Source organism: Bombus vosnesenskii, unplaced genomic scaffold, assembly GCF_011952255.1.
Source record: "Bombus vosnesenskii isolate JDL3184/JDL3185 unplaced genomic scaffold, Bvos_JDL3184-5_v1.1 scf7180000013305, whole genome shotgun sequence".
Classification (NCBI taxonomy): domain Eukaryota; kingdom Metazoa; phylum Arthropoda; class Insecta; order Hymenoptera; family Apidae; genus Bombus; species Bombus vosnesenskii.
Window position 1 is genome coordinate 1283260 of NW_022882954.1, and position 24089 is coordinate 1307348.

Sequence of the window (24089 nt, forward strand, 5' to 3'; positions counted from 1 at the left end):
CTCGATGTGAAGATTCTATAGAAAAAAGTAAAGAAAATGATAGGTTGTAAATTACTTTTGATTTTTGTTACTCTTCTATGCTTTCTCGTGCAAAATTCTACAAAACAATCACATTTCATTATTTGTGAGAGCGTTTAGATGCATTGAAAGCAAGAAAATAATTTTCATACCTCTCTGGATCAAATGTGTACTTCACCGTAGGTTTGTAATAAAAAGGCTCGTGTGACCGGGCACTTACTGTCCGCTAAAAAGCGAAACGCCACTCTCCGCGAATACGACTACCATATTAATGGCCTGTCGCTAATGTGCGAACATTCCATTACACGGCTTAAGATATTTACCAACCTCTCGTTGACTTGAATTTTCATATCGTTGCACGGTGGAGAAATCCCTGTTTGTAGAGCGTACGAAAGCTGAATGTGGAAGAGCGGACGGGATCTTTACGGTTGCTGCATTCTTAAGCAAAGCAAAAGAGCGAGCAAATTGAAATATACATATATCTTATTCCGTACATCTTTCTTGAGCAGATGCTGGAACCTTTTATGTATGGCGCGGTTTGTGGTTCGTGGAACGGAACGGATGTCTTGAAGTTCTGGTTGAAGTCAAGGAGAACGGTGGTTTGGATGGGAAAACGGTTACGATCCGCTGGAAAGAGACGGCGCAACGCGTGGATAGCGATGGGGTAGGTTTTGCGATGGCGGAATGATGCGTAGAAAGGCAATGTCGAAGATAGTCGAGGAAGGGATGCGGTTTCAGGCTTTTAAAGAGTAGGATAGCGAAGACAAAGCAATAAAAGCTTTGGAACTTTTTAGATTTTAAATAAAAATATTAATTAGGATCGTTGAAACATACTGCTAAGACATGCAATAGCGTACAGATAGATAGGAAATGACTTGTTCATAAACGTAACAACGTAACATTTTTATTTCGATACCTGTTCGCGAAGAAACTTTACGTTTCTGTTCGCGACATTTCATCAAAACGATGGAAAAAGAAACATATTTCTCCAACTCTTTCCGTTTATCGGCAAACATTTTCCTTACAAAAAAGAAAAAAAAAAGAAGAAAAGGAAAAAAAGGAGAAAAACTAAAGTCTGTGATATATCGCGGAAAGCATGGACGTGAGAAAGGCGCGAGTTTCCTCGCGAAAGAAGACCCTCGCCATTAACATGAAAAACGGCCGCGTTTGAGAAACGCCCGCCTCACAGGGTCTCGCGCGACAAACGCAACGAAAAGCGGAAATTCCTTGCAGAAAGTGCGAAACACGGCGGCCGCCTTTAACTCGCAGGTACTCCATATTTATACCATTACGATCGAGCGTGTACACCACTTTTACACACACATACACACACACACACACAGAGTCTTCAACCCTTCTCGATCGCGCAGACGGTCGCGGGTGCGTTTTCGCGCTCTTAATCCTCGTGCAGGCAGCCGAACGAACGAAACTTGGGGTGAAACCGGGGGTGAAACGGAGGGACGCTGATGGAATACCGTTCCCTACTAATTGCTAAATGCTAATGTACGCATACGCTTTGGCGACGCCTACTTTCACGACAGCCGGAGGACATTATTCGCGACTGAGTTCCCCGATCGGCGGATGGATTGCATGCGGAATCGCGGATGGCTCGTCATCCACTTTCGACGGGTGCCGGCGTACAGTGTCGCGCGTCCGGGGACCTCCTGATCGGAATTTGCATTTTCATTCCCCCTGTTTTCCCTATCGAGTCGAGGATTAATCATTCCGGATCGCTACTTGCTGATTTATGAAAATGGAGGACCGGGAGACGCGCCGCTCGCAGATCAGATTCAGGCATCGCGTGTCCTCTCTGTTCCTATTTCGATTCGCGTCCCTTCGCGTCGACGATGACACGCTCGGGGATGTTTATCGCGCTATCGAGACCTGTAGGGGGTGACAGAGGGTTCCGTATCTTTGTGGGTAATGTTTGCGCTTAGTTGGATGGCTTTGAGATGATTATGGTTGGACACCGTCGACGTACAAATTTTCGCGATCGTTTCTACGTTGTAATTGCATTCGGAGGTTTGCATCGTCGAGTTTGAAAAATTGCTCGCATTTGGTGTAAGAATGGAAAATGTTAATAAAAATTTGAATAATACCTACGATATAATAAGGATAACTGGAGGCTGTAACTGTAAAGCGATATCGATACTATAATAATTAGTAGCATGTATTATCAGGGAAAGTGTTTTAAGGTAAATCTATGCCATTTCATCGGTACTTACGTACTGTTACTACGTCTTTCGATAGAAAATTTAAATTTATAGTCTGTTGGTTTCATAAAGTGGTAACAAGAACTGCTTCTAATCATCAATTTGCCATGAATTTGTTTTGCTAAAACATTTTGCTAAAATTAACATACTGTTAACAGAGATCTACTTACATAAGCTGCACATAGTGTATACTGTTGGCATAAACGAGTAATAATGTATATTTTTCCCATAAACATTAAACATCATATACTGTTTAAATTAGGAAATTTACAACTACGAATACACTGAGCTCAATATCATCCTACAATTAACAAATCCAAGGAGTCTACGACTGGTAAACTTTTCGTTTCACCACATAAAACACGCGAGAACAGGCTTCACGTAGACATCAACAGACTTCTCGATGAGAAGTCGCAGTAGCCCGGCACGACTTCCGGCTGCGAAGAGAGCCGGCCAGAATTAAGGTAAATTTTTCGGAGGAGAACAGGCTATTAACCCGAAGGGTTGGAGATTATCTCGAGGCTGAATTTTCCCAGCCGTGTATCTCGAATCTCTTCATCCTTGGCTAACGCGACCGCGCCTCGAGACAACCCATTCAAAGAAAAAAAAGAAAAAAAAAGAAAAAGAGAAGGAAGAGGAAGGAGGATTAAAGCGATTTGACCCTGCAACCTCTTTATCGTTCTAACGTTTCCTAGGGTCGACGATGTACATCGGCAAACCAGATAGCATCCGACGATGAGCCGTAGAACGACCCCGCGTGCCAGAACTGCAACTTATTATCGCGGCCAATTACCGGATTGCGAGTTAATTAACAAGACGCACGAACGTCCCTCGCACGTACGTACACGTGTTCCTTTTCGAAAATTGCTATTACAACCGTGTTACTCGGAAGGCGATTGTGGCTCGGTTTAATGACGTGCTTGGCGTTTTTACGATTTATTTTGTCGTGGGTTTATTTGGCGAGGTTTGGTTCAAGTAAGGAAGTATAACAGGTGTGCTTGGTTGATTTAGAAAATAAAGAAACGTAAAGCGTTTGCAGGAAGAATTTAACGCATAGGAGACTCGACGATCTTTTATAAAGACTTTTTAGAGAAATGCTTTGTTCCAAAAATATTTCGTATCGTAGAGCAACGTGTTATAAAGTAAAATTTATGGAAGTGGAAAGTAACAAAATTCTAAATTACCGCAGGACGAGTGTACTACGTGAAAGAGCAATTTTATTTTTGAAGAATTCATTTATTAATAACCAGTGGGTAACCGAGCCAGTTATTTTCGAATCGATCTAATTGTCGACGAATTCCGTAAAATTGATCTAACGCATATGTATGTGTATATCTGGTACAGACCACAGTCGATCCACACGAAGTCTTTCAACGCAACATGGCCGTAACTCCCTCCATAGATTAAGTATTTGTTTGTTGAGACTACATTGTAATATCTTATATGTACATCCGCTTCGATAAACACGCTATATACAGGGTGTTTCCGGTTTCACCAGGCAAACTTTGGCAGCGTATAGAGGCATCCAAAATGAAACAGGAAGTTCGTGTACACAAGCGCTCGCAATCGCTTACCTCCTCCGCAGATACAGTGATATTACTATACATAATTTCAAACATTCTCTTCGAACGATACATAAAATTTATCTTACTATAGAATTCGCCCAAAATTACTCTTCGAACAGGTTCCTACGACTATTCGTTGATGTACATTGGAAATTCTCGACTGCTCCTTTATTAATAGACCGCGGGTATTTCTCTAGATTCATGTTTTAATAAATACGATTAAATAAATGGCATCTACGCAGGGCATCTACATATAATATTTCATCTACTAAATATTATAACGAGTACCGTATTTCGGATATTTTATATATTTTTGCATATTATATGCATTTTCTGGATTTTTGCGCCTTTGAGTTTCTTACGAACGGATAAAAATTCGCACTCTACCCATTAACTATAATTACCATCTTTAAACCGGAGAAATAGAAAGAGAAAGAGAAAGAGCGCCCTTTTCTACTCGCGTATTTATAACAAACCTCACGTCAACCCGGTCAATCTTCCTATCTATCTCACCATTCACATCGTTAACCACGCGACGTTGAAGCCTCGTCAGGACTCGAGAGAAGAAGTTTCATTAAAAGGCATCGCGCCACGTTATATTACTACTCCGGCTCGACTCGTTTCAGGATGCGCGATTCACCGCGCGGCGACCACGCGGTGTAATTACACGGAACGTCAAGGCCGAGGGCTTAACGCGTTAAAGACAAGATCCCAGCTCGCGATACCGAGAATCGAATGAATTAACATCGGGCACGAGTGATTCGGAGCGTGTTACCGGTGGCCGCACACGCGGCGCCCATTTATAAATAGAGCCACACGTTCAACGCAGAACCACGATCTTCTTCAACCAATTCGGATCTGGATCGTGTCGCGAGCCGCGGATATCCCTTGCCTCCGAGCCTTTCAAACAAATCGGCTGTCACGTGGTGACTACCTCTTTCTTAGCTATGATTCACAAACGGCCAGTCACGTAAACGATGCAACTCGGAGATCTGCGAAAATGCAACTTGTTTAGTGGCTACTGACTTTGAAAAAATTCATTCGAAGTCAAAGTATTTTCTGGTATAATCGAGCAAGGTGATTCCACGCGATAAGACGAATCAAAAATATAGAATAACGTTAACGTGAGTTTACAGTATTACAGAAACGTTACGGTGAGTTTACAGAAAAACGCCTTTGAAGATTTCCTATATCGCTTTAGTGCTCATTAATAATTATTACAAGTATATTTTCAGCGATTTTACGTACTAGTTTTGGTATATGTTTCGGTGTCTAGAATCGATCCTCCGAAAGAGTTGCAGGAATTCCTTAAGACCCCGTATAGACTCCAAAATCTGTAGGAAGATCTCATGATTGCTACGCGTAAACTGTCAGTTGCCGAAGTTATTCTTAGTTCTTAAATATTCGGATAGAAACAAAGTCAATACGAATGTGTATCACGCGTGTTTCTGCATTCATCGTAAGATCGCAACACAGTGTTGGACCCTCGAAAATCGCCACGTTTATCCGTAACGAGGATGCACGAGCATCGAGGAGCAACGAGAAGCTCTCTCTTTCACTCTCTCGAGTCGGTTGGTGCCACGGGAAGCCATTAACGCCAATTGTGGTTTCATTAATTTTCATCCTTGCTTTCGCTGGCCGAAGGTGACGGCTCGGGAATCCCTGATCGGCAACCCGTTCCCCGGGGCCTCACGAGAACGCGAACCTGGTTCGCTTGGCGAGCAAGGTCGACGGTCTGAATGTATGCATGGCTTTTTTGCTTCTTCGGGTGTTGCTCGTGCTTGGTGGTGGATTGATGCATTGGGTGCTGGGCGGACCCAACGCGCGAACGCTGCGCTTGGGTGGCTCCGTTTGAACAGAGAGTTTAATTGGGATGTGAAATATAGTTGGTAGTGAAGCTTCGTCGGGCTGTAAGAGCGTTTAGAAGGTGAATTCGACGAAGGGAGGTTTTTCGAGTTGGCGAGAGAAGAGCGATAATGTGAAATTGATCCAGGAATTGACTTTTTCATGGCTAGAGTGTCTAGTTTCTTTAGAGCAAATATACAGGTTGAACTAGTAGTAACTTGAAGTGGGTTAATTACCACCTGTCTCCGTCATTTTTTCAATTAATCTCGTTATCTTATTAATAGAGCAACGATACCGTCGGATCTCATCTATCCGAAACAAAATTTTAGTCAGTGTTGGATGAAACGAATCCGAGAAAATTGAGCCAACAGATTGGAATATCAGTTCCTATTATTTATACGAAAGTTGCAGTTAGTGGGAAGAATTATTAAACTCCTATTATGTGGGCGCTAGTTATGTGAATTGTCTGTACCTCGGCAGATTCACGTAAATGTATTTCTATCATAATAGAATAATAGAATACATTCATGGAATATACAATAGTAGAATAGTAATGGAATAATAAAATTCAAATTATACAACCCTAGATTATATAGATTAGAGTTGCGGAAGGATTGCTGGAAAATTTACAGATTTTCTATTGAAAAGGAAGAAAGATCCCCTAAAAACGCGAAAACAAGCTTTCATCTTTCATTCTCTTGAAAATATTCATTTTAAGATTTCTGTTGACCATCTTTTACTCTTCTCGATATACGCTACAAGATTCTAAAATTTTATCGCCCTTCATAATTACTACATAACCACTACAAACCATGATTTACAATTCATAAATATAGCATTCGTAGTTTCATAACTAATTTAAAGATTACGCTGGTTAAAGGGCATAAGAGCTAAGAACGTAGGTAAAACATGACGAAACTCTACAGCCGAGAAATTTTACGATCACCAGGAATATTGCAGCGATCGTAAAAGCATCAAAACCCACCACGATGCGCTCGCTTCCATTATGCAACGCGACATTCCATTACGCACGCCATGGGGACTTAAAGCTCCGTTTAAAACAGTACAACCCATGTTACTCTGCTAGCCTTGAAACGCCATCCATCTAATCCACGCGACAATCCCCGATACCATTAATCATCCGAATTCGTCCAAGCCACAAGCAATTAAGCTTGCTCGACTTCCATTTCTCTCTAATACTGTACTCTCCCTTCTCCTCGTGCAATCTATTCGACTTCCTCTTAGAACCCCGTTAACGATCGCGGCATGGCATGATTTTCGTTATCGATGGCCGGCGTCGCGACACGGCGCCGTCTAACATTGTACTTAGAGTGGACGCGAATTTGTTTGTATACACGCGACCAATCGATCAAATAAATTTTTACGAACGTGGGTCATTTAGGTGTGACCCTTTGACTTTGACCAACATCAGTAATGTCAATAGAAATTGCAAGCTCGAAAGCAACCGAAACATCTCCGTCGACGATAATTGCTCTTGGTAATCAAGAAAATTCCGTTTTATGCTGGTAATGATTATCGGTAACCAAGACCGATCGAAACTTCTTATTGCGGATAACGGCTATTCGTGACCAAAATCACTTAAACCAAGATACTTGCGCTGTAACTATTTTCATTCGGATTACAGCTGTTAGAATCCCTGATATTGAAAAATTGATAAGATAGTAAAAATCGTTAAAAATTTTAATACACCGAATCATGGCCCAATTAATTTACCTATTTGGTCGTTTACGTGAATTCGCAACCACAGCCTAATCCGATAAGAAATCGATAAACGCGAATTCCACGGCGAAGGGTCATTTGGCATCCGAGAGAACGGTGTCAAAGCCTATCGCTGGCTGCCGGTTTGCACTTCGTTATATTTCGTCGGGGCGTTGGCTACGCCGCGGACTCAAAGACGACGTAATTGCATCTCGTGCGCAATATACGCTACTTACGTATCTCTTAATTAATTCGTGCCTCCGCCCCGCCCGGTAATTATTTCCATATCGCCAGACACGTACCTCCGTCGACGACTACGGCGAGGACCTCGGCGACGACTACCGTGACGACTACGATGAGGACCTCGGCGACGTCTATCTCGACGTCTACGTCAACTATGGCGAGGATGAGGTCGAAAGCGACGCGTGGAGAACCACGGACACACGCGTCGAGAATATCGAGCATTTTCAAGCTCAGTCACCGTATCGCTTCGCTCGTTTCTTTCTTTTCCCCCGTCTTATTCTTCGTTTTTTTATTTCTTTGTTCATAATTAATTACACGGCAAGAGAGTGAGATTAGTTTGTACGAGATGGCGAGAAAGAAAGGAATGCTTATCGTCACGAGACGATTACGTTAAGCGTTCTGCTCATGGTTCGTCCGTCTAGTTCGCTAATCGAGAAGATATTATTAGCCTCGCTGATTTCGTTCGTCAATGATGCCCGTTTTTAGAGCTTGCTTAGTGATTCATTTTACGGAAATTGGCTCGAATCGCAGAATGGATTACTTTTTACGGACATGGAATTGGAATTATCGAGCAATCGAGTTGATAACGAACAGAGATTTCGCTCCCTTCTGTGTGATGATCTTGTAACATAGGACGAATCTTTTCTCTCGATAAATTTGCAAACAGTTCTTGAGTATTTTCCTTTTAGAGAAGCTTCTTACTTCGTGGTTCAGAAGAAATCCAAATTTACATTTATAGGGTCGAGCAATGAATAATTAATGCGTCAATTTGATACTTCTAATTAGGTGTTAGATATCGAAGGAGGTACTCATCCTTAATTAAGTACGAGGTATTGAAGAATTAATTAACTGTTAATTATAGACTAATTAAATATTTATACGTTAATCTTGTTCGTTATCATTATATTATTTTTGTTCGCTTGTTGCTTAATTTTCTTCATATCATTATGATAAATATTTATCGAATGAATACTCGACGTCGTACGTTATTTCCTATAAATCTGAAAATACGACAAAACGATTTATCGCACGTCTATATTTAATTGAATGATTGCCAAGTAGTGTCGAGGAAATATCTCGTAACATATATGCGCGTCTTTCGTGTACGTGTATCTCACCCTATATGCTTCCTAACCTTGGCTGCCATCTGTTATCATTCTTCGGAATTGCTAAGTATCTCGAATCTCCCTGCTTTTATTGGATTTTTGATTTTTGAAAAACAAATTTCCCAGGATATTCCCAGTGGAAAAAAACGACGCCGGTAATATGATCGAGCGTATCAAACCTATATAAACTATAAATAAAACGCATTTGAACGTCGCTATCGTCGTATTATTTGTACTATCCTCGTTTATTCGTCGAATACAGATACTCGCGCAAATTTTACAACTTCTTATTTACGTAATACATATTGAACGTATAACACCATTCATAACTATAAAATTGTACATTCTTCGTACATTGGCAATCGCTTGGAACGGGTTCAATCGAAGAAATAAGAATTCAAGCGTGATCCTACGAGTCTTTTATATCGCAATTAATCGAACTCACGTTACATTCCGCCGACCACACCTTCCATTACTTCGAAGCACGCGGAGGAACCTGCCCACGGTGTACAATGTAATATTTACATTTCGATTAGTATAACAAGTTCGATAGGTACGACGCGACGATCGAATAGCTTGAATTTATGTAACTTCTTCCTTCTCAATCACTCTATATGGTATATAAATTCGTAGTTTTTGATTCGTCCTTTTATTTATGGCCTCTTTAGTCCTCTTTGGATCACCTTAATACTGTTCGTGATATTTATCATGGATAAAGTGTGTTTCTTTATGGCAAGTCGTTTGATGGAAATATTCTCAAAAAACGGGGCATCTGCTTATATTTATATCGTAATTCTATGCGTTCAATATTTATGTACTCGTTCTCGGCATTATGTAAAATAGATATAGATATTACATCTTGGAATACGATAAAACAATTTATTTCGAGTTATCGCAAGATCTAATCTATATTTCCCAATAGGCATGCTCAAAAAGTATCTTATTCGTTGTTTCATCTTCCGTTCAGAGGAGTATCAAATTCGTTTGATTCTTTGTATCGCGCTATGTTCCAGAAATCATTACGTTTCAAACAAAACTACCTCCACAGCCAAACGAACGTGTCTTGAATTAGAACAAGATCCACGCCTATGTCTCTCAGCAACCTCTTCAAATAATATTTCACTTGTCTCTATGGTATATATTTCGTCTTTCTCGCAAAGTAACCAAATTCGTTTGATTTTTCTGCAACTTTTATCGGTCGTACTCTCCATCCTCGGATCAGTTTATTTTCATTTAAAGCAAGATCTACTCTATGTCTTTCAGTGGATATCTTCAAAGAAATATCTCGTTTCATCCTCTTCTCAAAGTCCTGAAATTCATTTCAAAACATATTCTACCGCCATCGGTGTACGACCACTGATCGCAAATCGAGTATCACAACAAGAACACAACTTTCCCTGCTTCGAATCTCCGGCTGCGTAACCAGATACACGACGCATAAACCGTTGCCAAACCAGGACACGATGTACGGTATCACATCCCATCCGCAATCCCATCGATTCGACAGCCTCCACCCACCTCCGTGTCACCCGAAAGCGAAATCAAACATCGATCCTCAATTACTAGCGGATCTGTTGCCGCTCTCCATGGAACCTCGTCGTGTGTTGTCCGTCCTCAGGATCACTCCCTGAGCGATTCCATATTGTTCAAATGGATCCTTCCTATAGATCATCGTTTCCTCCCTGTGAATCTTATTTTTTGGAGGTGTAGACGTTCTCGCGGGAGTGGTAGTCGGACTATTTTTCGGTGTCAGGGTCTTACTCGGCGTGGAAGATGGACTGTTCTTCGGCGAGTTTCGCAAATTCGACGTGGAACCTGTCACGGTATTATTGTTGTCCCCCGCGGCGACTGCGTTGATCCCTTGTAGCGCGTTGAAACTCTGCATGACCAAATGAGATGCAACAGACATAGTGAGAGGGTTGGCGGATTGCGACGCAAGGGGAACCTGCCCAGATTTCTCGTTTCTGGTCGCTGTCAGATTACTCGATTGATTCTCCACTCGAGCCGCTGCCATAGGCAGCATTACCACCGGTGCATTCTCTACTCGAGACATTGATTGCGTCGGGGATCGATGCTCCGCTCTCGGGGTCGAGCTCTCGCCCCGAGCCATCGACGATTGGCCGTTCGCTACCGGTACACTTGACCTCTCCACCGGTCGACCGATCGCCATGTTGGATCTGTCTGGCTGCGTCGAGCCAGCCAATACAGTGGCCGATTGCGTTCTTCTCGCAGACTCTGCTTCGTTTCCGTTCGACACCGGCGAGGCCGGAAACGGGGCGGTTTGCGAACGATGCCTCCTAGCAGGGATCTGCGGGCTCCTCGGCAAACTTCCATTACCGACCAAGTCTACCCGCGAGGTTCGATCCTGGAAATCTTGCGAGGGCTTTGCCAGTTCGGGAGTTCCCTCGGGTAAATTAGATTTGAACCCATTGCCACTCCTCGTTGCAAGAGTCTCGTCCTGAGAAGCGTTCAAACTGCTCACTGGTGAATTATTAATTCGATCGTTCGCCAGTGGCTTCTGATCCTCCATGTTGGACTCGGTTTTCAGAGGTAACGCGAGAGGAAGTATCGCGTTGCCGTTTATTCCATTGGCATGGACCGCGAGGTTAGGATCGCCGTTGGGGAAACTGGCGAATCGGGCGATAGTTTTTCGTTCCTCGGCTACTTGAGGTGCAAACGGAATCTTCCTTTCGGTTGGCTGTCTTTTGATAGGCTGTCTCTTTCTAGCTGACGATGCGTGCGTTCTATTTCTATGTCTCTTAGGTTCGTTCTTTACCACTGGACGAGTCTCCGGAAAGTGTCTGCCTTTCATCGAGCTCGGTTCTTCGTCTTCGTCCTCGTAGATACGAATGTCCTCGTTCAGATCCGACTCGTCTTCCTCGTACTCTTCGACTATAGCGCTCGCTTGAATCCATTCTCTGATTCGGTCCTTCTTCTTAGCTCTGTCCACCGTGGTCTCGATCCCGTACGTGGTCAGAGTGTGAAGCAGTTGATTCTTCTCCTCGAGAGAGCTGTGGAAGCTGTACATGGACGGGCAGAGTTCGTCCCTCTCGTCGGCGCCACCTGTACAAACGTCGAATCAACGAGGTGGATAGGAAAACGAGAGGAAGAGAAGGTCTTTAATTCGGATCGATCGTTACCGTTCATAGCCTTCTCCGCGCCGAGTTTCGCTAACCACCTGTCCTCCAGGTATTTGTTTATCTCCAACACGCTAACGGGACGCTTCTCGGCTTTAGGGTCCAGCAATCGTTTGAACATCCTTCGTAACAGCGAGAAGAATCGATGAAAAGAAATTAGGAGTTTGATAGACGAGTAAAACGTTGGTACAAGTTTTAGAATAAATTGACGAAGGTAGATCGGTGAACAAAAGAAAATTTGAAACTGACATTTGTATCGTATATTACGAGCATTCTCGAGTATCGTGCAAGGACAAAAAGCAAGACTTCTAACTTCTGTGAGAATCATTTTAATAGAATATATAACGAGTTTTGTAAATTCTATAGATTGTAATTTGGTCTACGAATAAGATTCCGTCATATCGCTACGTTTAATGATTCCGTTCACTCAGAGACAATAAACCATTTAACTCGGGGGTTGCTGGCTTGCTTTCAGTCGTACTCGTGCTTGTTTCGAAAACAAACCAAAGCTAAAATGGAAACATTTCTCGGTATTACTCTTTGCGCGACCTCAGAATATAATCTGTCGTACAGTGAATCCTTTTGCTTGTTTTAACGCGCTGAATCGATCCTGAAAACGCCACCCTTTTTATGAACTCTCCTCCCCGCGTGTTTAACGAACGATTTCGGTATGCATCGATTTATATTTTTCTTTCTATACTCTCTGTAGTCGGGTTACTATATGCCAGATTGAACTTTCTGTTCGTTAGAATTGAAATTGTACCATGTAGATGTAAGTAGAATTTCTCGACGTACGAATAATTTCTTATTGAACTAAAAAGCTCGAAATTTCGATACTTTAAAGATTATTTCATAAAAATGTAAATTTCAAAATTCCCCTCGATGTAAATAATTTCTTACGAAAATAGAAGTTTATCGGTTTCATTGTGTTATTAAAATTGTTCGATTATTCGATTATTTAATTTAAATGATTTAATTACTTAAATTAAACGTCTTGCGTTAATTTTTGACAGATATTAAATGCTTGAAAGCGATCAAATTGTTAGATAGAAATCTTCAAATATGATTAAACATTTGCCGGCGCCTGGTTCTCTCGAAGAAACTGACCTTTGCGCTCGTGAGCTGATCAGCTGAAATAATTTCGGTTTCTTGGCTATGTTGAGCGTCGCGTTGTGCCAGTTTTGATATCTGGTGTAACGCGGGTCGTCCAACGCCGCTTTCTGCCACGGTAAGCATCCGGTCAGACAGACAAATAGGACAATGCCGAACTGCCAGACATCGTGCGACGTGAGAGCTCTGAAAACGTCAAACGTAAATAAGCTGCACGCGTACGCGTGCATATTTTCTCATTCATGATCGTGATTTTAACCAGCTCGAAACGATCAAACCTTTCTTTACTAAAATTCAATGCGGAACTATCCGATAGAACGTTTATAAATTTGTAATAAATCAGATAAATCTTTCGGAAGATTAATGGCTGTAAATATTGGAAATTGTTATAAAATATTATACAAATATATTTTTGAATTAGGTTTGGAAGAGCTATAAATTTTCTCTTGTCAACGATATAAAATTAACGAAACCCTGTTATTGATATCATAAAATATGACATACCCACGCGATATAACGATTCATTCATCATCTTCCGAGACAATAAAAAGATGTTGCAAAAAGAATAAAAGTTACATAGAAAATACGCTTTCCGCATCGTCGATCGATCAAACGTTTAAACAAAACAGAACAGATTACGTCAACAACGAAATCATGTTCTCCCGTATAAATGTTAACCCAAATATTTCTTCTGGCCACGATTCTCGAATCAATTTCAATACACTACTTCCCAAAAGGTGTTTATCGTTTGAGCACGTTGTTAAATCGAAAGTTTAACGTCGACTAGATTTAATATCTATTCGATCTTGTTTCTATCATAAATTCAATCCTTAATCGAATCCTAATTTAATTCGTCGATAGAAATTATGTTTATACTATCGTGGGTGTAATTTTATAACAGTATTCGGTTTCTATCACATACGTGTTTCTGTTTTAAAAGTAGGACAATCGTTGTTTGCATCAAATTTATGGTAATCCCAAAAATGAAAAATAACCGCGATAATTGCTAATAATGGTCAATCGTATAATTACTTGTACGTCTCGTCAGTGTCGATCTGCAGTACCTCGGGTGGCGAGTATGGCAGCCACTCGTTGTGCCGACGCACCACCGTGTTCACCCTTCTGGTCTCGCCGAAGTCGCACAGTTTGATCCGCGAGAAATCGCTCCTGAACACGAGAATATTGTCGAGCTTGATGTCACGGTGCACCAACTCGCGACTGTGAATATGATGCACCGCTGCAGCCAATTGTCTGACTACCCTTTTCGCGTGAAGCTCGCCGAGCCCAGTCTCCGTTACGTTGGACGTTAAATCTCCTGAAACGATGGGTCGTATACGGTGTAATATCGTAACTTTTATAGGAAATGTAGAAATATCAAGCTTCTTTATTGTACGAAAATAGATGTTTCTTATTCGAGTATTTCAAATTTGTACGACTCGAAATATCTGAAAAGCGTGAGGAAGGAGGCTTATTTCGAAAATGGAATCAAAGGAGAACGAAGACAAGAATCCTGAAGAAACAATCCTGTTTTGCAGCAAAACAATTTCCACAGCCGTGTTTTTCTCCTATGATTGGGGTTAGGTTGGAGTTAAATTGGTTGGGTTGGTTAGGTCGATCGGTAGATGGTTCCAAATTTCTACAGAATATGGTAAACAATTTGCAGCCAGTATTAACGATAGAACTTCCATACTCTGTGTGGAATAGGTAGTATGCATCAGCAGCGATTACTCAGCAAACAGCAAATTAAAATTTCAAAGAGCACCAATTTATCATCTCGACGTTTCTGCTGGCCTTTATTCCCTTTTTTCCTGCATCTATCGAGATTCCTCCGCGTCGAATATTCCATTATCCCACACATCTGAGCTCCCACAGCCCCCGAGAACAACATTTTTAAGGCGTTAATCATACACGCATGGCGCAATGGTCATCCCACACCGTTATAAATCCACATTCGTAAAGTCGTCAAAGACTATTAGGTAGAAGCTATACACGGTTAGACATTTGATGCCATCCCTCGTTTAAGAGTTTTAATGGAAAAGTGACCCAAATTTATTTGTTCTACTCCAACTGTACCTTTCATACATGAATGTTGTTCTTGAAGGATGAATCATTGTTATTACGAACATCGAATATTTTATTTTATGGTAATAAAAGGAGCAAAGAGCCGAGTGGAAAGGTGGACAAATTTTACTTCTCGTTGGACAATTAAATTTGCATAAGAAACGCATAGATGACACCGATATAACCGAATATTAAAAATATTTGCTCAGTGGAAAGAATTCATATCTGGAAGCATAAAAATTTTTCTTGTAAAATTTCTCGCGATATTCTTCGAATTACATATTTTTTCTTTTTTTTTTTTTTGCTGCTTTTTATTGTTTTTATCATTTTTGCTCGAAATTCCTTAAGCGAAGAAAAATCTTGGAAAGCACGATGCAAGTCGATCGATAAACGACATTCACGTGCATGGCGTAAAAGGGACACTCACCAAGAGGAGCGTACTCCTGGCTGAAAACGTAGAAGCCAGCGGTCTCGAAGGCCACATCGTAGGTGGTGATGATGTTCCTGTGCGCGGCCAGGTGCAGTCCATAATGGAACTCGCGAAAGAAGTCCGAGATGCCGGTGTACGCCTTTGGCAGCGCCTTCAGTACCATTTCGGTCTGGGTGCTTCGGTGCTCGGTTAGCAGGATCTTGCCGAACCATCCTTCTCCAACAATTTGTAGAATATCAAACTCGTCGATCAAATTCACCTGTTCGGCAAAAATTCATCAAATTCAGGTGTTGTTGCTTCGAACGAGAGATAGGCGAATGATGAATTTTACGAAGACGTAGAACAGCTGCTGTTTGTGGTACAGGTGCTGCTAACGAAAATATTATCGATCGATGTTAAAATGCTATCCATAGCTCGATATATCGAGAACATTGTTAAGATATCGTAACCTTGCCATGATCCTTGAATTTCTATTTCAAGTTTGCTCTCATCTTGGCAAATCTTTAACCAGATGTTTAATATAAGGTGTAATTGATTTGATAATTATCTGGTAATTAATTGAATCATTGAAACACGAGATGTTTGCAAGTAAAGAATTATCTTGTACGATAGGACATTTATTAATAATGGCTAGCAGCGTCTCTAGCTTTGCGTGGATTTTCTTCGAGTCGGTCGGAATTAAAGAGGAACGCGAGAGAAGTCTATTTCTATTTCGGAACGCGACTTAATTCTGCTATAAGATCGATGGATATCGTTTTCGAACGTCGGAAGATACCTCTTGGAAGCAGAGGATTCCTTTTACACTGACCAGAAACTGCTCGTGGATCCACGAAGTTGCATAATTTAGTGCGATACGTTGTAAACGTCGAACTACGGGAAATCGTAATGCGGTCGTAAATTACTAAAACTAAAGTCACTGATAAGGATCGGATCGGATGAATGATTTTCTTTTCTTTATTTATTGCCAGTAATATTTTTGCGGGAAAAATTTCAACACCGATGTAGAATTTAGATCGTAGATTATGGAATCTCTATATATTTTTTTTTACTAAAACGATCGTTACATTTACAATTTCATTGTAATATAGAGTTAAATAATTTTTCTTCGTACGTGTATTTTAGCGATCACTCGACATTTTTCAGTTTTGGAACGAAAATAATAATATTTGAAGATTTTTATTCAGGTGTGTACCTGTCTGCGTATACGTTATACGCACGTACGTTCGTAAAACATTTTCATTCGAGACCCAGTCTTTGTTTGAAACTTATTTCTTTAAAACGAACACATCATCTGTCATCGTCTACCATTTCCACGTTACAAAAGCCGAGAAGCTACAAGAAACCGAGCTAACGTCGTAATTCTCGTGAACTCAAACTCCGTATAACTTGCACGAAACGTGTTCCAAAAACCTAAAAAAGAAGTTGTCTCATTCACGGCGACACATATTCACCCGGTAACTTTAGAGGCAAGCGCCAACAGAGTCATAGACTTCACCACGATGCAGTGTCGTCGGTGTTTGCTGGATACTCCGATTTCCCAAAGTTAGAGAAAGACCCTGGCAGAAACACGATTTGCCACAAACCTCCGTAACAATGAAAACGGTGTCGGTTTATTACTCTCCAACAGCCGCAGACAGGCTGTTCGCAAGACTCGTCGAGGTGTTAAAGGTTACAATCGCGTCGCGCACTATCGTAAAGTGGGCATTGAGCGAGAAAGTTGGTTTAGTGCCAGAAAACGGATGAGTCCGCGTTTGCTTCGTTTCGAGGTTCACTACCTTGTATAAATATTTGCATATGTATTATGAATATATTATGAAACATTTTACGTAACGAAATTATTTATGAATATATTTTGTATGTAAGGGGGAGTGGGAGTGTATGAAATATTTTGAAATCTCATCAAGACCTAAACTTCAATTGGTATAAGTAAAAGAGCGAGAACGTCGATGCTGGATGGACGTTGGTTCTGCGGAGACATCTAACTCGAGTGACTTTGTATCTGATCGATCTATCTATCTTAGAAATGTGTTCTTCTAACTACATTCGAAATGTTTCATCACTCACAAATGTCGAACTGTCGAGTGATGTGGCCATATATATTCTTTCTTATAGTTTAAATTGAACGGAACGTCTGGCCCCAGATAAGACAGGGGAAAAAGAATTCGCGGCAAAGAGACGTTCTTCGATCTTTGAAAATATGTTAAAAGTTGCGCCAGGTGTCCAAATACTTTTACACGGTTGTATAAATATTGCGCATGCAAGCTACTATTTCTGGATCTCGACAAACAATGAATGAGTGGGAACGCGTGAATTATGATTGTTAATGCCACTTAATCTCGATGATCTTTTTGACCTATCGAACGATTTATCGGCGTTATTTGAGGTTATGATCGCAGCTGTTGTTTTGGAGCCTGTTCGTTCCATTCGTGACTCATCGGCAGGCGAAGATCGTGGCTAAGAATGTTCGCTTTTGTTTGATGTTCGGTTAAGGAAAAACGTCAAAGAGTGTTCTTGCGTTGGTCCATAAGTAGAGTCGAATGCCAACTTCTTTATTTAAGTGTTTTATAGGAGAAATAAAAGTCAGAGGAGTCAGAAAGCTTTGTTGATGGATTGTATCGAGCTTTTTGTGCCTCTTATTTCGAGCCTCTTATTTTCAGCTGCTATTGGGATACATCGAGTCGATGTGTTATAAAGAGCATTTGCGAATCTATGGAGTTTATCGATATTACGAAACATGTAAGAAATATGCAGAATATATACAATCTATAACGTTTTTATCTTATCGAGAGTCCAACATTGAACTTGCCAAAAGCATCTGCGCGTTTTCGATAATTCTATAATAGTTCTAGCGTTTAAATACATCAGTCAATTTCTTAATTAGATGTGAAATTTTACTAGATATTCGAGAACCGAAGAATTTATCTCGAACGTTGTGCGCAGAATTTCAAGGCAAGCGAAAACACTTGCATCGAGTTGTAACGTACGATTTCACTGTATAAATTCCCTCATAAATTCCCTTAGTTTTCATTTCTGAAAAATATTATTACCCTTGTAGGTTATTTTAAAACGAATTTCTTTCATATATGATTTTAATTTTTTAACTTGAACGAATATGATTTGATTTCAATTTGAACGGAATATGCCGTATATTACGATCTAATAATAAAAGTAATTTCCGTGATCTCCGCGATAAATATTATAAAATCAGAGACAAGAGATTAATAATTAAATTGGATTGCAATATACTGGCAATCAGAGAAAAGTCGGTAAAAGCTCGAGTAATCGGTTCATCCATGGCACTCTAAATTTACGTTCGTCGTGTCCATCCTTCCCTTTCGATTAGACCAACAGCTTCGTTCAATCTGGTCGATCGAAAAATCATATTACCTGAAAAGAGTATCAAAAGGGCTGGTGGACCGATCGAAACGAACGCGCCGAAACGAACGCGCAAACGAAGGAAAGAGGTGAAAAAGGGGTAAAAAAGGGGTTGCTCGTATCACGAGGAAGATTTGATTCGCCAATCGAGTTACCTTCTCCAGCTCGAACTCTCGTATCCTGTGAATGGATCCGCCAATGGCCTTCTTCATTAAGCTCATTCTGACGGACGGTCGTCAATCGTGCGCCACGAACTCGAATTCGAGCCAAAAGTTGCGTTTAACTGTCCCCTGTGATCGACGCAGATATCGCGAGATTTACATTCTCTCGTCTCACGCTGAACGCTCCTTTTCGTCACATGTTGGTCCGTTGGTCTTGGCCTTTACGTCGATCAATCTTCGATCCTGTCGCGAAGTCGATGGATCTTACGACTGAAACGATTGAAATTGAAGGTTGCGTTGTTTATTTGGTAATGGATGGTTCTTTCGTTGTCGACGACTAGATTGATAGAAATTGTGGAGTTCGAATGGTAGATATGGCGCTAATATTCGGACATACCGTTGACTTCAACGATAATTATTCTATTTAAATTTGTACAGGAATAATTAAATTACGAGCATAATTCATGCGCGTCGAGATGGCTCGGATTAATCTTACGCATCGTTCTATAACAAAACGAGAAGGATCGCGTGGATATGAAGTATCGCTACTTCGACAACGCGATAAAAATCACGATGAATGGTTTTTACGAGCGTTGTGTTTTAAAACACTTGATGCAGTGGTTTGTTGCATACTTCGCATTCGGTTTTTATTTTTTCTATCTTTTCAGCCGCAAGCTCTCGATCATGTCCAGTGATGGATGGGCGAGACGTGTATTGGTTACTTGAATTGTACCAGGGAGGATTGCGTTTTCACCTCGTATTGTGAACGTGTGTAGGCTGATTATGTATTGGGAAAGGGTGATCGCAGCCATAAATTCAAGTAAAAGTATAGAACTAGCGGGAAGGGTGTATAACGCGAGAATAGAAAATTATGATATAGGATTCGTCGAAACTGATTTAACATTTCGTTTAAAAATTTTGTAGAAAAATTTTGTACGAGGTTTTGTTCAAATTATATCTTTACCAATATGCAGATATAAAGGTATGTGTATATCTATATATACATATATTACGAGGTATATTTCTTCGTTATTTACTTGAAATTCCGTAAATCGCATATTATTCAAAGTATCTATAATACGAGTTTACACATTGCAATATGATTATTTCGCCACATCGCCAATTGGCGTGGCCGCTCGTTAAAGCGTTAATTTAGAATTGCAAATGACGCCACATGATACTGTAACTATTTACATCGTTCGCAAATTTCTAAAAGAAAGTTGCAAGTTCCCGATACATTTATCACATTACCTTCGTCGTGCGACGAAGAAAATCAAGCAAACAAGATTGCAATTCTCATTCGCCATGATTCTTTAAAGAAGTTGCGATAATTTGTCCGATTAGTTCCTATTATGATTCGCGAACGTTACGCAAACGGCTTCGAATTAGAAGCTCCGTACAGTCTAGCGGCATTTTGTAACAACAAGATCCTGTTGAGAATTAAAGCGTGGGCCAAAGTGCTGGCGAAGTGGTAGGGGAAAGTTTGCCAAAAGCCACTTAAACCGCGATCACGTACTTCCGCGTAGCCGCAAAGCGAAAGCGCAAGTTTTAGATAATGCGCCCTTTGTGCGGCCGTGCAGGGTAACGACGCGTTTTCACGGAGTTACAAAGCTCGTAAGTGGCACGGCCTGCTCGTGAATGAGAAGAGAAAGAGAAACGGCGATGCAGAAACAGAGAGGGAAAGAAAAATGCGGAGGGAGTAAAAAAAAGTTTGGTGAATGACGCCTTGCGTTGGGGAAGGTTCGCCTGCCACTTCGTCTCGAAGGAAAAAGATATGTACTTACTCTGAACGCGGGCGTATCGCGTTCAGAAATCGTGAAAAGAATCGAGCTCGCGTCGTTTGATGTTCAGCTACTTCCGATGGAGAACGCGTTTTCGCGATACAGGAGCGGCGTATTCAGACCATGAAACATTCATGCCGACGCGGAGATGAGAAAAAAAAAAGGTATCGATGCGGCAGAGAAAAATAACGCGGGGCGAAGCAGAGCGTCGAAGGACGTGAAAATGCGACTCGAAGGTAGACGATACCGCGCGAAGAGATATTAGACGCATCGAACTTGATTCTGGCTACCTTTCACTGGGTCTAGCGACTTTTAGTGAGATTGGAAATATCAGGTAGCGTAGCGAAATTTGAAAAAGTTCGTAGGCGATGTGTTTCGAATCTTTCTGTCCGCCAATTTCGGCTTTTCTTCGTTGTTTGTCCGAATTATCTTTGTCGGATCGTCCTGATTTAACTAATCATCTTTCAGCTTTGAGAGGAATAAAAGCTTTCTAATCAACTTGATATTTGGAAAAAAATTGAATTAATTGATCGATAAATGACGATCAGCGTAGTTTAGATGAGGTTTTCACGTTGAAAGAAAAATTAAGAAAGGGAATAACGGCGGTGTTCGGAAAAGATCGTTGTTAGAGCAAAGTACACGTGCCTAGGACAGAAATAGCGTCTCAGATTCCAGGTTATAATTCATAGCTATGTATTATTCGCTCGAATAAGTTGTTCCTGTTTATGATTTCACGCAGGTAGGGGATACTCCTTCTCTAACGAGGGATTTAAGATCTTATATTTCCGAGTCGCGATATTTGTTGCGCAAGTTGAAACACAACGAAATCCCGCAAACCTCCGACACACACGGGATCGCTCGTCCTCGGCCAAATTACGTTAACTATATCGGCCGTATATTCACCGGATATAAAACTCTTTCGCTAGCATTTACGTCGATTCTATTTCTTATTAAGTGTAAACAATCGTCAGTTAAAAATGACAACTGTATACGTATGTGGGAAGGAGATGAGTTTATGAGATTGGTTATCTTAATAAATGTCGGAACAAAGTAATTAGGACAAGGAAGAAAAACGTATTATCGCCTAAAATAACATTTACGAATAGTAAATAGCTGGCTTGTCAATGTAATTTATAATGAAATACAATTTATATCTCCGATACGAAAGAGATTAATAATTCGATAATTTTCCTTAATTTTCAGATAATTTACTAATTTCTTGTCTTTTAGTATGAACATAATCGTCTTTCATTAATATTAGAAATAGATTCGAATACTTAGCCCCATACCTAAGAAATGCCAAGAGATCCGGGTAGAGGAAAAACACCGAAAAGTCCAGGTAGAAGAAAATATCGAAAAGTCCAGGTAGAAGAAAATGCCAAAAAGTCCAGGTAGAAGAAAATATCAAACGACGAGTAATCTTCGACAAAAGATCCAACTGGCGCCTAAGCAATCACTTCTCCGCCTCTTATCGCACTTTCCCTGAGCATAGCTCGGTTATCACTTTCCCCGACCGAATAATATGCTTCGCCAAATGCTTCTTTCCCAACTTTCGACCACACACTCGCCCTTATTCGCACTCATTCGTGCTCATTCGCACTCATTCGCGTTCATTCGCACTTTTGGCACTTCGTTCCAAGAATTCGCTCGGCCAACCCGGGCTACAATTAATCCGTGAAAATGTCACCAGCACCACTACCACGCACTTATTTCTTCACGAACAACTTCATAATGTGCCGAAATCTCATCGAAACGGCCCGGAATCTTTTGTCTCTTTTGAAACACGAAACTCGAGTTCGGTTCTTTCTGCTGCTCTAACCGTAAACGTGCCTGCCGGGATTCGTGATTTTACAGCGACTCCCGTGTACGCTGCACTCTTCGACTGTCTGCAGTATTTATAAAACACCGACCGGAAAGCACGACTGGCGAGCTGATTTTGGCGCCGAGCCGGCTTGGCCGTGCGCTAACGCCTCGACGCGGACGTCGTCTTCGTGGATCACGATGTTCATCGTCGAACGGCCGAAGAATCGTCAATTTTCAGCGAAATTTACTCGTACACGCGATTTATTTCCAAAGCGATTCACGACTGTTCACCGACCATCGTTAATTTTCCGATCTCTGCGTGTTGTAACCACGTGCTAGAGGTAGCTGAACGCATAATCGCAGTCCCGGGAAAATTGATGCGTCTGCGTCGCGGCACGTCGAGCTTTCTGCGAGCTTTATGGGAACGCTGACTAATTGGGCAGTTATTTCCACGTGTGGAAACACCTCCCTCGGGGAAAAGTGGAACAACGGTAGAGATGCTTCGCGTGGAATGTGCCAAACGTTGTTTTGAGTGAGATGAACGCATTTGTTTCAATCGGATCGTTGGTTTTGCTAGAAAATTTCATTTCCATCGGGGAAAATTCATTTTAGTCGAATATTTAACAGATTGCGTTTGCATTCGCGGAATTCTATTAGACAGGTTTCGGAGAAAATGCACGGTCAGACGATTTGTCATTGAATAAGAATAATTTTCGGGTATATAAGAAACGCTAGCACATTGTATTCTGTAGTTTTGGTTAAGTTGGAACGTTTGACACGCGGTTGACCAATGATTTCTAGAGACTGGAGTAAAAAGTTTATCTTTATTATCAGGTAACTTTTTATCAAGGAGTTATGTAATTAATGTAATTAATAGCATAGATGTGATTAAAATTGTTTCGTAAATAATTGCGATATATGCCGTGGACACCTATCGGGATTTCGTCCAACAACTTTTCGCTTCTTCTGTAGAATACTTTTAGCTTGACTCAGTCGGTAAATGCCACTTTTCTACACTACCAAGTAACGATGATTTTAAATAAATTATGCGTATATGTATGTATTCGCATTAATTAGCATAATTACTCAACTGTATATACCTTATTCGCAAAAATTATTTATTGCGTAATCATCACACAAATATATTAACGATACTATTAATATACATATATTTCATGTATTTAATCGCTGTCATATATTGTCTTACGTTTGTTTAATTTTTTTTTATTACGGAATCATCAAAATTGGAAGCATTTTCAATATACAAATCGAAGTCTTTTCTATTACTACGAAGGAAATATGGACACGAACGTTTGAGGATTTCCTATAATTAATCATGATATAATGCGTATAAATGAAGATTGGATACTTAACGTACATACATACATACATATTTCTGGATATTTGTTCACTTTCAAACTTTCCAGAAACGCACAAACGTTTACAAGTTAATCACGGCATGAAGCATCACGGCAAACAAATTTGCCCGTTTCAAACATTGGCGCGGTTCAGTGGCGCCAGT

General features: G+C 40.9%; 1 protein-coding gene across 2 annotated transcripts; it reads right to left on the bottom strand.

The window, feature by feature from the left end:
• Positions 1–9243: 9243 nt before the first annotated feature.
• On the bottom strand, positions 9244–22730 carry LOC117234470. Of its 2 annotated transcripts, XM_033495711.1 has the most exons (7): positions 22054–22729; positions 18978–19253; positions 15445–15706; positions 13989–14271; positions 12954–13142; positions 11850–11968; positions 9244–11772 (listed from the first exon to the last, which is right to left on the bottom strand). In XM_033495711.1, exons 2-7 carry the CDS (start codon positions 19041–19043, stop codon positions 10265–10267), a joined length of 2427 nt encoding a protein of 808 aa, XP_033351602.1. In that variant the 5' UTR covers positions 19044–19253; positions 22054–22729; the 3' UTR covers positions 9244–10264. The 2 variants fall into 2 exon arrangements, with proteins under 2 accessions (XP_033351602.1, XP_033351603.1); XM_033495712.1 differs by lacking the exon at positions 18978–19253 and having other exon boundaries at positions 22054–22730.
• Positions 22731–24089: the final 1359 nt, after the last annotated feature.